This window comes from Drosophila montana, unplaced genomic scaffold, assembly GCF_035044405.1.
Source record: "Drosophila montana isolate Dmon_TW-CO22-7 unplaced genomic scaffold, ASM3504440v1 contig_2438_1, whole genome shotgun sequence".
Taxonomy (NCBI): Eukaryota; Metazoa; Arthropoda; class Insecta; order Diptera; family Drosophilidae; genus Drosophila; species Drosophila montana.
The window spans coordinates 3,125,093-3,138,496 of NW_026997315.1; the positions used below are offsets into that span (position 1 = coordinate 3,125,093).

General features: G+C 40.5%; 3 protein-coding genes across 6 annotated transcripts in view; 2 read left to right on the plus strand and 1 right to left on the minus strand.

Moving 5' to 3' along the window:
• Mmp2 (Matrix metalloproteinase 2) overlaps positions 1-8,172 on the plus strand; it is a 111,441-nt gene extending 103,269 nt beyond the window's left edge. The window contains exons 4-8 of one of the 2 annotated variants that reach the window (XM_064681707.1): positions 1,536-1,676; positions 2,129-2,274; positions 3,453-4,204; positions 5,941-6,082; positions 6,147-8,172. In XM_064681707.1, the coding sequence (XP_064537777.1) occupies positions 1,536-1,676; positions 2,129-2,274; positions 3,453-4,204; positions 5,941-6,082; positions 6,147-6,688 (1,723 nt within the window). In that variant the 3' untranslated portion in view covers positions 6,689-8,172. The remainder of the gene's footprint in view (positions 1-1,535; positions 1,677-2,128; positions 2,275-3,452; positions 4,205-5,940; positions 6,083-6,146) is intronic. The other variant, XM_064681708.1, reaches the window with a different exon arrangement.
• A 1,896-nt stretch (positions 8,173-10,068) lies between these two features.
• Positions 10,069-12,085, plus strand: LOC135427952 (alpha-tocopherol transfer protein). Of its 3 annotated transcripts, none has more exons than XM_064681712.1 (4): positions 10,069-10,448; positions 10,923-11,282; positions 11,341-11,713; positions 11,778-12,085. In XM_064681712.1, exons 2-4 carry the CDS (start codon positions 10,960-10,962, stop codon positions 12,030-12,032), a joined length of 951 nt encoding a protein of 316 aa, XP_064537782.1. In that variant the 5' UTR covers positions 10,069-10,448; positions 10,923-10,959; the 3' UTR covers positions 12,033-12,085. The 3 variants fall into 3 exon arrangements, with proteins under 3 accessions (XP_064537782.1, XP_064537783.1, XP_064537784.1); XM_064681713.1 differs by having other exon boundaries at positions 10,069-10,366; XM_064681714.1 differs by having other exon boundaries at positions 10,069-10,338.
• GstT1 (Glutathione S transferase T1) lies at positions 12,056-13,328 on the minus strand. The gene is made up of 4 exons (XM_064681718.1): positions 13,005-13,328; positions 12,832-12,934; positions 12,450-12,766; positions 12,056-12,389 (listed from the first exon to the last, which is right to left on the minus strand). The coding sequence occupies exons 1-4, from the start codon at positions 13,120-13,122 to the stop codon at positions 12,241-12,243; spliced, it is 687 nt and encodes a 228-aa protein (XP_064537788.1). The 5' UTR covers positions 13,123-13,328; the 3' UTR covers positions 12,056-12,240.
• Positions 13,329-13,404: the final 76 nt, after the last annotated feature.

The following is a 13,404-nucleotide window of genomic DNA, read 5'->3' on the forward strand; positions in this document are numbered from 1 at the left end:
TAAATAAATTTGCAGAACTTCATTATACCTATTTTTTTTGTACCAATTTTCAATGGGTACATGGTCTCTAGAAAGGGAGAGAAAAAAAATATAACGAAAGCAGGACAAAACTTTTTGCTTTAGTTAAGAGCAACAGACGGCTACGCCCGGTCTGCAATGGCATAAAAGAAACATAACTAATTTGCATAAAATGTGGAAAACATGCTGCCCATATAGAGCCAAGCAACGGCCAGAGGCGGACTCTACGGGCGGTTCGGCGGGATCCCAGCCTGCTGCCAACTTCTCGCCGTCCAGGCGAGGAAATCGAGTAAAAGTCGTAAGTGAAGAGTTGCGCGTGCTGGTCCGTAGTGCAGGTAAATTTGCAGACAACTTTTGGCAAACAATTTTACCCAAAAATAGTGAGCTAAATGAAAGCGACACGCCCCCTCCAAACACACTGAACGCCCACCGGTCGGCAAAACGCCCCAACCATGCACTTCAACTAACTTGTATATGCGACAAAACAAAAGATATTTTTGCATCACAAAGTGAAAGTTATGTGTGTGTGAGTGTGTATGTGTGTGTGAAGGGGTATGAGTGTGTTTGAGTATATGTGTGTGTCTGTGTTTGCGTTTGTGTCGTACCCCCATATTAGCGGTTTGTATCTTTTGCAACATGACCACGTTGAGACAAAGTTCTAGGCCAAATTGTCAGCGAACAATGTGCAAAGTGTGTCCACTCCAAAATGTCGTGTGAGTGTGAGTGTGAGTGTTTGTGAGTGTGTGCGTGCGTGTTTGAGTGCGCTTATGTGTCCAACTATGCATAAGAAGAGAATCTTTGTTGGGTATGCGCTTTGAAGTACGAGTCTCAAATGAAATCTGTGATGAAAAGAGTTGCCACCCTGACAAAAACTGAATTCGTTGAAATATGCGACAATTCTTCTTCTTCGCTTCCAGTTTAACAAATTCCGTTGTCCCAATGAAATTGCTTGCTTTTCCATAAATTTTTAAGCTCTGCAACAGGACGCACTACGTGCATGAAAAACTGTATTAAAAGATGCGAAAATTCAATGAATTTTTTTATTTTGATCTATTTTTTCAATTTAGTTATGGAGATATACATATGACAAAGAGTTGTCAGGGAATATGCATACGTTTGACAATCCCTTTTTTCCTTGGTACAATTCCATTATGCCTCGCTGATAATGCTTTTGCAATGCATGCAAACTCTTCAATAGACAGTTTCTACTCCCATAAAAATGCATTGAAAAAAGTTAAAATTCTAGACTTTTATTGATATATTCAATTTTTACACAATTTCTATGCCGACACGAAGCTGTGTGATCGAGCCCCGTGAAGTCAGGAAAATTCACCTAACAAATTGCATTATACATTTGAAATTTGGGTAAACTGTAATAAAGAGCGGTCACATCCATATAAAAGTCATATAATTATCATTTAATAACTTTGGTATTATACATTTTTTATATTTATATTATATACCTTAAGTCTAAACCCTTTACTAATTCAACTCTTCTGCGTTTGTATTCGTTTCAGTTTGGTGAACCAATCGATGCCGGATGCGAGCAAAATACGAATTATGGTTTCTCGGGCATTGCGCGTGTGGGAGAATAATTCCAAGCTGACATTTCGCGAAGTGTATAGCGATCAGGCGGATATACAGGTTCTGTTTGCACGGTGCGTATAAAACTGGGTTGTGGGAGAGTGCGGTGCGGGGGCTATGTACTCGGGCACCTCGTGCAGACCGTAAAAAGAAGCATTCTTTAGTGCCATAAAGATGGGCAGCGTGGGCAAAAGCACATAAAATTGCACTTAAAACCAGGCAACGATAAATAAGCCAAGTATTAAACCATGAAACCAATGCTGATGTTGATGATGACGACAACGTGGGGTTGGCTGGAGTTGGGGTGGTTGGATGCAGCCCGGCTGCCAATTTCAAATCAAAGAGTTTATGTGTGCGGATGCGTGTGTGTGTATTCTTAGATAAGCCGCGCATAGGATTTATTATATTTGCAGCCTCGTAACTTCGATGCCATTGAATTGACTAATCAAAGCTCTGCCACAAGTTACTCCCAACTCCATAAACAGCGACGCTCATCAACTCCAAACTTCTTTTTGCTCTTTTGCAGACGCGATCATGGCGATGGCTATAAATTCGATGGACCCGGCCAGGTGCTGGCGCATGCCTTCTATCCGGGCGTTGGGCGCGGCGGCGATGCCCATTTCGACTCGGAGGAGACGTGGGAGTTCGATGCCAGCAATGATGATAGTCGTGGTGAGTGGGCGTGGCAACAGCAACAGCAGCGGCTGCTGTGGTCGCTAAATTTAGTTGGCATACGCAATGCATAAATTATTAACATTAGAAAATAATGCACAATAATAATAATAATAATCATCGGCAGCCGCAGCCGCAGCCACAGCAGCTGTGGATGCAGCGCCTGTTGTTGCGGTCAGGTCGTGGCTAAAAGCCTGCGGGCAAATTGCAGGCGCCAAAACCGCAGCCGCTGCCCCGCCAGGAGGCAGCTCTGCCAGTTGCAAGTGGCAAAATCAATAAACGTTGCATACGCAACGGCGCACGGACCCGCCACTGGCGCCGGCTGCCTGCATGCGTTTTGTAATTTAGCGCTATAAATTGTGACCCTAGCAACAGACCCAAACCGTAACCCCAAGCAGACCCCAGCCAGAATCCAGTGTCGACATTTTTAATGGTTTTTAATGCCAATAAAAAAATGTCAGCATGACGCGTGACGTTGGCAAACGCTGCAAGCGAACAATCTTTCAATACCCTGTAACCATAAAATGCATAAAGTGTGCATGATAACACATAACTATCTGTTAAAGCAGCTCCATTTTGTGCACTCTATAACCGAAAAAGAAGAACAAAAGCTATAAATCAACTTTCAAGGATATGATAACCATTGGAATCGCTCAGGCGAATTCGAAGAGTTTTTAATACAAATAATATTATCGTCAATTTATTGCTGGACATTTATTTCTAACTACTTTGCGAAACAGTTTGCCTTTTTCCTAATTGATTTAGATTGGTATCGCTCAAGCGAGTGTTTGGCGATGCAAGCATCTTTTATTCCTATCCGTCAGATGAAATTGCCTTTTCCCAATCTTCCCAACCTTTTTTTCGACCTTTTTAACTAAACTTTACTAAACCCGCAGCTACTGTCATTGCAGTAAACCAAGGGACGCGAATCGCAATTCTATCTCACATTCCTTGCCTTAAGCTAAAATCCACCTTAAAATACTTAATATCTCTCTATAGAATATCTCAAAGTCGAGCACGCCCGCCTCTTGCCTTGCAACTTGTGTTTTTCATTGTAAATGTTGCAACGACGCCATTTTTATGCCACTTACAAAGTCGTCAAGGCGACGGACGCGTTGTTGTCTTTTTGCCCGGTCGCTGCTGCCATTAACCAATCGCATGTTCTTCCATTTTTACAGGCACCAACTTTCTGAATGTGGCGCTGCATGAGCTGGGGCACTCGCTGGGCCTGGGCCACTCCTCTGTCCAGGATGCGGTCATGTTTCCTTGGTATCAGAACAATGAGGTCGATGGCATATTGCCCGATGATGATCGGAATGGCATACAGGAGCTGTATGGTGCCAAGGATAAGGTTTGGGGACCGTATCGACCGCAACCGACCACCACGACAACAACAACAACAACAACTACAACAATGCGCTCGCTCACTTACTATCCACAACAGCGGCCCAACTACAACAATAACTATCCGAACTATTATCCCAACTATTATCCAAATAGAGATCGCACGCGTGATCGAGAGCGTGATCGAGAGCGTGAGCGTGAACGTGAGCGCGAAGAGCGACAGCGTGAACGAGATCGACAACGTGAGGAGCGAGAACGAGAGCGTGACCGAGAAAGAGAACGAGAGCGTGAGCGCGAGCGTGAACGTGAGCGAGAACGAGTGCGTGAACAGGAACGAGAACGCGATCGACAGCGCGAGTCCCAGTCAACAACAACAACAACAACGAGAGCTCCAATAACAACGAGAACGACATTGGCAGCGAGAAGAGCAGCAGCCACACAACCAACACACAGACCATACAACTACCCCACTGTGCAGCGGCACAATAAACCGCACAAACCACGCAAACCCAAGCCAGACAGTTGCATGACCAGCTACGATGCCATTTCCATGATACGCAGAGAGTTGTTCATCTTTAGAGGACAGGTGAGTGACAAAGTGAAAAATAACGTGTGCTTTGGATTTGGATTTAAAGAGAAGATATAATATGTTAGCCTACAACTTCAATAACTAATCTTACTCATTTTCGTTATTTTTCCTAAAAAAAAAAAGCATTTTTTTAATTTGTTTTGAAAGCTCCAGTTGTCCAAGCTCAAACATTTTTATTAATTTTCGTTTTCAAAAATTTAAGTACATTTTACATATATAGTATAGTAAATATAAAAAATATATATATTAAAAAAATTCAAATTTCTGGCATATTAAAATCCCCTGAACACTGTTCTTAAATTTAAAAAGTATCTGAACAAGTTACAAAAATACACGTACTTAAGAGAATCCACTTTGAAGCATTTAAATAATGGAAATAAGAGAAATACTTAAAAAGTTTATGGAAATAAGTGAAAATGGATTCTTTAAGTAAGATCATAGAGGCTAAAAAAATATATATATACTAGCGGGTATAACCCGGCCTTGCCCGTGGCACGTATGTTATAAAATCAACGTTCTCAAACAAATTTGAAATGATTTTGAAATTGATCGGACGGTAAACAAATAACTTTCATACAAACGTTTTCCGCCAATTTACCACTGTTGCGAGTGGAATTTCCCAAATTGCTGAAAGACGTATTCATTACATTCTTATGTAGAGCTTTGAAAATAGGTTTGAAGCAAATCGGACACAATTTAAAACTTCGCACAAAAAATCTTTGAGTCGCATTCCACCCGAAAAAGTTTGGATGCTGCGAAAAGTGTAAAACACGTCTCAAATGATTTTTCTTATAGATCTCTGCAAATGAATTTGAGCGCGAAACGTCACCCACCAAATCTTTGACCTCCATTTCCACCAAGGAGGAACGTATTTTTCGAAAAGTGTGAAACACCCCTTAAATGAATTTGAACAAAGATCTTTGAAAATAAGTTTGAGGCCGATCGGATGGTAAACAAAAAACTTTCATACAACCGTTTTCCGCCAATTTACCACTGTTGCGGGTGGAATTTCCCAAATCGCTAAAATACGTATTTATTAAGTTCTTATTTAGAGCTTTGAAAATAAGTTTGAAGCAAATCGGACATAACTTAAAACTTCGCCCAAAAAATCTTTAAATCGCATTCCCCCCGAAGAAGTTTGAATTCTGCGAAAAGTGTGAAACACGTATCAAATGATTTTTCTTATAGATCTCTGCAAATGAATTTGAGCGCGAAACGTCACCCACCAAATCTTTAACCTCCATTTCCACCAAGGAGGAACGGATTTTCCTAAAAGTGCGAAACAGCCCTCAAATGAATTTGAACAAAGATCTTTGAAAATAAGTTTGAGGCCGATCGGATGGTAAACAAAAAAGTTACATACAAACGTTTTTCGCGATTTTGCCACACTTGCGGGTGGAATTTCCCGAAACCCCGTCTTAACGTGCACCTACATCACATAAGGTAGCTACAGTGAAAATTTCACCTTCCTAGCTCTTACGGTTTGGGCTGTGCGTTGATCACCAATCAGTCAGTCAGTCAGTCAGTCAGTCAGTCAGTCAGTCAGGACAAACAGTTTTATATATAGAGATGATATATATAAATAATAACCATGACTAGAAGTTATTTACTAGAAAAGAATCCTTTTTTATTATTCTGACTATACGAGAATTAGCATAATGTTTATTTTTCTGGCTGTTCGAGCAACTGGTATATCTTGCATGTGCCTTTAATATTATCTCTTATGCTTACAGTTCCTGTGGCGCATAGGGGCTAGGGGCTTATACAATGGCTATCCGACGGAGACACGTCGTCACTGGGCCGCACTGCCCGAAGACTTCAACAAGGTGGACGCGGTATATGAGAATCAACAGCGCCAGATTGTCTTCTTCATAGGTGAGCCGCAATCGAACTCTACCTTGACTAACCTCTGTTAAACTATTTACAATTTGTCCTGCAGGTCGGCAGTATTACGTCTTTGATTCGGTCACCCTGGCGCCGGGCTATCCACAGCCGTTGACCAGCTTGGGCTTACCGGCCACACTCACCCATGTGGATGCTGCCTTTGTGTGGGGCTACAATAATCGCACATATTTAACGAGTGGCACCCTGTACTGGCGCATCGATGACAACACGGGCACGGTGGAGCTGGATTATCCGCGCGACATGTCCATTTGGGCGGGCGTCGGTTACAATATCGATGCGGCATTCCAGTATACAAACGGCAAGACCTATTTCTTCAAGAATTTGGGCTACTGGGAGTTCAACGATGATCGCATGAAAGTCGCACACGGTCGCCCCAAGCTCTCCGCCCGCATGTGGATGCAGTGTGCGCGCAGCGTCAACGATGTCGACGAGGAGCAGCGCTGGACGGCGCCACTGGTATCCGGCACCAATGAGACGACAGATGGCAGCTCTGCGGCGGCCAGCCCGAGTCAGCAGCGGCATAGTCTAATGGGTTTACTTCTAGTTGCACTCACATGTTTAGCCTGGCGTAGTTAAGATTGAGAATGCAATTGATCTATACAAGTTTAGGCATAGGTTTAAGCTTAGTTTAAGGCAGAGGTTCTCAACATATTTCGTCTAACGCCCATTTTTTTTAAATTAATTATTTCCTCAACTTTCTCGCATCTTAATAATCACATTAAATTATAGAGTCTTATCTTATTTCTGTGTCCTTTACCGCGCACCCATGTAGGCGAGTTATCGGTATCGTTTGCTTTTGAGAAAGACTGGTCCCACCCATCAGACATCCCCATATATATATATCTATATATATAAAGATAACCTACATATATACGGGGTGTATAACAGCTCTACTGTCAGACAGTAGATCGCTTCAATCTGCACCCAGAAGATAAAACACGCAGCGGCCTTAAAAATCTTCAACATAAAACTCATCACTTGTAAAATTCATCCTTTATGGATGAAAATACATAAAAAGAAAAACTATCTAAAACTTGCCAGACGCCATCTATGCAACAGAATAGCAGGATTGTTTATTTTCGTAACGCATCATATATTTTATAAATTAACGAGTTCTATGCATAATATTCTATAGATATCTAGTTTTATACCGAATCCAGATGAGAATTTCTTGAATTTTCTCAGCCACCACTGCCTTATAAATTAAGTACAGTATTGCTTCATATGAACGAACCGATTGGCCCGAGTCCAAGTAGCTATGATCTGCCCGCATTTGTTTTGTGTTTTTAATTTGGTTGTAAAAAAACAAAAACCTTTCTAATTATTTATATTTAAATAATTGTGGGATTCCTGAAACTGATTTAGATGTGATCTAGATTTCGTGAAAGCAAAATAAACTAAGGCGCGAAACCACAAAATACCGAATGAAATTGTGAAAACTATTTTTAAGCCTATTAATAATATCTTTTTACTTGGAGAGTATTTAGTTTTTATTTTTAACATTTTAGCTGCAATTTTGACCAATTTTGCAGCTCCCTTTCTATCTCCTTTTCCATTATTTCCACAGTAAATAAATAATTATTTAATAACTAAAACTTGGATATATTGCAATCACATCAGAATATAGGCAATCACCAAGTGTGACCGCGTAGTATTTTTTAAAGAAAACGGTCACTGAAGCAAGCAAAACGAAATCCAATCTAAATCAGATCTGAATCACCTCGAGCTGATTTCATTAGGTCTTTCAGTGTGACCTCAATTTCTATATGTTTTCTGGGCACACTTAACTTTTATATGGAGCAGTTGTGAACAGCTGATCGACGAAATCTAAATCAAATCAAAACTATTTCAGGAATCCCACTAATGTGATATTATAATAAAATTGTATGTGTGCGATTCAACAATGAACCATAAAAAAACACTCAAGAACAAATCCACTTATAAACAATTCGATTTATTACATTTATTAGAAATATATTTTGATAGTATTAGTTCATTACATCTGTATATTTGTATTCTTAAAAAAAAAAACACATTTAAGCTGAATATATCCTTTCATACATATTTTGGTGACATAAATAAATGCAGTCATTTGCGAAATACACGGAGAAACCATTTGTATATCTCTTTACTCTGTCTCCTGTTTTTCAACTAACAAGAAGGAAATCTGAAGATCATTATAAAAATGACACCTTACGAATTACTTAAGATGGAAATATTCTTTATTCGACAAAAAATGAGTGTCTTGTAAATGATCTTGGGCTAATTTATAACCTCCTATGATCAAGTCGGCAAGTCAACATTTAAATGATAAATAACATTTTAGGATTCGGGTATTTACATTTACTGCGACTATATCTATGATATGGCTTAACCAAGGATATATGGGTTATCTGGGAACTATCAGCTCTGATTTTTTGTTTGCTGACAAATGGAATATCTGCAAAAAGTTCAACTATTTATGCCAAACAAATTATTAAATTATAAAACCAAAAATAACCAACACTCGGATAAACTCTTTTCGATGTGGGAAACTTATTCCTTTTTTAACAAGGAAGGGGTTCCATTGCCCTTGCCATTTTTGGCAACTTTGGTCATAATTTAGAATGCGAATTTTCTAATTGAAATAGATTGTGGTGGTCCATAGGAGTCCGAAAATGTATATATTTAAAAAATCGGATATATAAAATAGCATTTTTAAAAAAACTTTATATGTAGCCAAGGTAAATATTGTCCGATTTTGAAAATATTGGACGTTTAGAACCTGGGAATGTCTTTAGAATTGAATGGAAAGTTGTGAAACTTTAGAATTCGAATTTTTAAATGCTAACGAACAGTTGTGATCCGTACGAGTCCAACAAAGTATATCTTTCGAAAATCATAAAATAACTACTGCAAATAATCCTATAATATTCGGAATTATCAGAAACTGTTTGTTTTGATGATTGTCGATGGTTGATAGTTCTTAGAAATCCCATATTTATTGACTGCAGATTAAAACAGTTATTTCGTGGGATCCTACTGACTGCTTAAAGGCGGGAAGGAACTATTTTAGTGAAAAGGGATCTTTTTCCAGTGCAACTATTAAGTATTCTCTGATATCGCTATCATACCGGCTGATGTACGACAAAAAACTATAATCTATGATTAAATCTGGAAAGCATATGAAAACCATTTGGATATCGTGTTTGATATACTGTTCATATCAAAGGTGAATGATAACAGAGTGCACAGATTGTACAGTGAAATGATTCGTCAGCTTTGACAAATCAAATTGCTTTTGTATCGCCTCATGACGAGTTATACGATCTTTTAAATTTATGTGAAAAAAACTTAAGTACAGCGCCTTTTTTTCGAGGTAATGAAGCTTGTTGTCAAACTCTGATTATTTTATGTCTGTTTTATATAGTACAAAAAGCTTTATGAACGAGTATCTACTATATACGATAACAAATGATAATTAGTTGGGATACGTAAAAATGTAGCAAGCCAAAAAACTCTATTTAAGTAAAAAAACAGATGTATCATGTTTAACGATAATGCCCTTATCTAGCGCTATAGACAGGTAAATAAAAATGCTTTATATATATATATATATATATATATACGTATATATATAACCGATAACTGATAACTGGGGCAGTGACAGTTGAACAAATGAAGCCGGAAGAGAGTCAAAACATTCTGATATTTATAGATCTATATAATGCATGGTACTCTATAATCGGTAAATATTCACGGATTGAATATGATGAGCCCTGCCTGATGTAACTGTTCGAGTGATAGCTTTATAATGTCGACTTACATATTACACATATAAATGTACAGGCTTTTGTTATCTTATCTTGTGTTTAATGTCGTTTGACACAAGGTGCTGTATTATTATTGTAACAATCGCTCGGCAGACCCAGAACAGAGCAGAAGCTCAAATTCTCCCGCTCAGTTGCACTCGGGGCTTCAGTCTTTCAGCACTTGAGTGTTATATTCAATATTGTCATTATTGTCAATGCGTCATGGCCAGTGACGACACCACCAAGAGAGAGTGTCCCGCAACAGAGTCCCCCGAGCCCGACACCGAGTACGAACACCCAAAAATCAGATCCAAAAACGCCAATCGCACAACCGGAGCGTTGACAGTCGCGCATAGACCACAGTCGTGGGCAGTAGCAAAAAGTGGTTCAATATTTAAATACGGACGTAAATTATACGGCTATCCATATCTACATGTATGTGCATACACCTACATAGCAATACGTACGTCGGCCCAGATACATATATAAATATATATAAATATATATATATATGTATAACTGCCTATATTAAATTAGAGACAATTGTGAGTAGAGGTCGAGCAGCAGTGGAAATTGTGCAAAGCTTTGCGCCGCCTAGTTAAAGACAAGTCAAGGCCCGCACCTACTATATATATAAATATATATATATATATATACCCATAGATATAGATATAGATATCGCTTAGGGCTGAACTCGAGCGGCATTGATAACGCCCACCTTGTCTTGGCTATGAGTAAGCCCAAACTAGCAGATAGTTGTGCCTTAAGCAAATGCTATTAACTGTGAACGCAGAATCTAATCAATAGTGCTTAATGTGTGGTGCTTGCCCCAAGGGCTTGTCCAATCTATGACGAATCTCGTTTGTTAAATTCTAGCACCTGGTTGCCTTAGCACATATCTAATCGCTGCCCGCAAAAACCATGACAGCCTTAAATTGCCCGGAAGTTCACTTTTGACTATTATCTATCCATCGCCTAGAACAAATTTCAGTAAATCAAAACTCTATGTGTATTATCAGATAAGTGAGCCCACCCGAAAAGCGAACCGCCAAAATAATGTCGACCAATCAGAGCAACGAAGATAATGCCATACGACCGCTGTGCGCTGAGCTGGCGCTGAAGGCGCAACAGGAGCTGGGTGAGGTGCCCGAACGTGTGCCCGAGGACGTTGAGACGGTGCGCACATGGATCTCAAAGCAGCCGCATCTGAAGGCACGCCAGGATGCGCAATTTCTGGTCGCCTTTCTGCGCGGCTGCAAATATAGTCTGGAGAAGACCAAGCTCAAGCTGGACAACTTCTATGCCATGCGTGGCGCGGTGCCGGAGCTGTACAAGAATCGATTTGTGGGCGAGAAACAGCTCAACATAATCAAAACTGCGTAGGTTCTGTTAGGACTACAAACCTTCCCAGTTTTCATATATCTTGCATCCCTGCAGCTGCCTACTACGCCTACCCCAACCACTGCAGTTGGACGGTCCGCGCATACATATCTCACGCTATGGCCAATACGATTCCAACAAGTATTCCATTGCGGAGGTCATGCAGGTTAACACCATGCTCGGCGAGATCCAAATACGGGAGGATGACAATGCGATGGTCTGTGGTTTCGTGGAGATTATTGACATGAAGGGCATTACCACCGGCCACATGTTCCAATTCGATGCGGTGCTGATCAAGAAACTGGCCGTGCTGGGCGATAAGGCGCTGCCCTATAGACCCAAAGGTTTCCACTTTATCAATGCACCAACCATGGCCGAGAAGGCAATGTCCATAGCCAAGAGTTTAATGAGCGAAAAGATACGCAAGCGGGTAAGTCGAAATAGCGACAACAATGACTTGACTGTTACTATCTATATATATAAATCCTTCTCAGTTCCATATACATTCTAAACTGGAAACACTTTACAAGCATGTGCCCAAGGAATGCCTGCCCATTGAATATGGCGGCACCAATGGCAATATACAGGATGTTGTCGATATCTGGACGCAAAAGCTGTTGGACTATACGGACTTCTTCCAACAGGATGCGATATATGGTACAAATGAGAAACTGCGACGCGGACAGCCCATCAATTCCGAAACACTTTTCGGCATCGAAGGCTCCTTTCGCAAATTGGACATTGATTAGTTTATACATTTGATACTAGTACATATTTTAACAATAAATAATTATTTTTTTAATGTTGTAGCAAAAGAAAAATTAATTAAAGCACAAACAACAAGTAGATTAATTTAAAAAAAGAAAGAAAATCCAAAATAATATTAACAGGGCAGTATATAAAATTCAAATGCAGTCGTAATGGGCAAAAGGCCTAACAGCGCTAAGCTAGAACAGCTTAGAGCTTAGCCTGGACTTGCTGCTTGGACTTTTTCTGAAGAAATTCATAGGCCACATCATGATAAGGCTGGGCCGCATCGCGCACACGCTCCAACCATTTAGCCACCTTGGGAAACTGTCGCTCATTCACATTGTACTGGCACAGCTCTGGAAATTATTATAAGGCATATTAGTGAAGCCAAGTGGCGAACTTGTTGATACACTTACTCAGCTGTTCGATTTCGGAGGCGCCTAATAAATCGGCAACGGTCAGCTTATTTCCGACCAAGAACTCCTCCTTCATCCAGAGGCGCTCCAATGCACCCAATGAGCCTTCAACATCTTTCAAAAGTTTTTCGACCACTTCCGGCTTAGGCTTAGCGGCCAGTCCATTGACGGGCAGCAGCCAGCCCTTAATGAAGTATATGCCACAGGGCACACGGACATTTATATTCTGCCACTCCAAGCACTCATCCACACGTGCACGTGCCTGCAGGCCTTTAGGATAAAGCTGTTCGCTCAGTTGATTTTTATCCGAGAGATAGCTGCAATGATGCAAATTATTTGTATTATATTCTAGTGACCTTTGGCACTTGGTGTGAAGACAAACCGTATCATGGCCACGCTCTCGGATAGGTGGAAATTGCCATCCACCAGTGCCGGCACCTTCTGGAAGCGATTGATCTTTTTGTACTCATCTGTCAATTGTTCGCCTGCAACAACAACAACAACCAAGTCGAGTTTGATTTGCCGGCCTGAGGCGTCAGGTGCAGTTGAACTCACGTTTGCGCAGCGCCACGGGGTACTCTTCGAATGGGGTTTTACACAATTTGAGCGCCAGCCACAGTGCACGCGATGGCGGTGACAAAAAGTCATAATAGAACTTAATAGCTTGTGCCATGTTGATGAATTGAACCGGACAAGTTTTCTTCGCGGCAATTAAATCAGCTGCGGTGCAAAGTCTAAATTACACTGCTACACAACACTAATTCGTATTAAGACCGTTTGTTAGCACTGCTGTTGCGCGCCTATAGAGCTGTCCCGCTCACACCTTTAACTAGCTATTTAAGAAGTTGCGCGCGTTCAATTCAAATTTGACATGCAGAGCAAAATATGATTTCAATGCAAAATATTACTACAACTAGGCTGATATCATTTGTCAAATTTTGGCATTTCAAATATG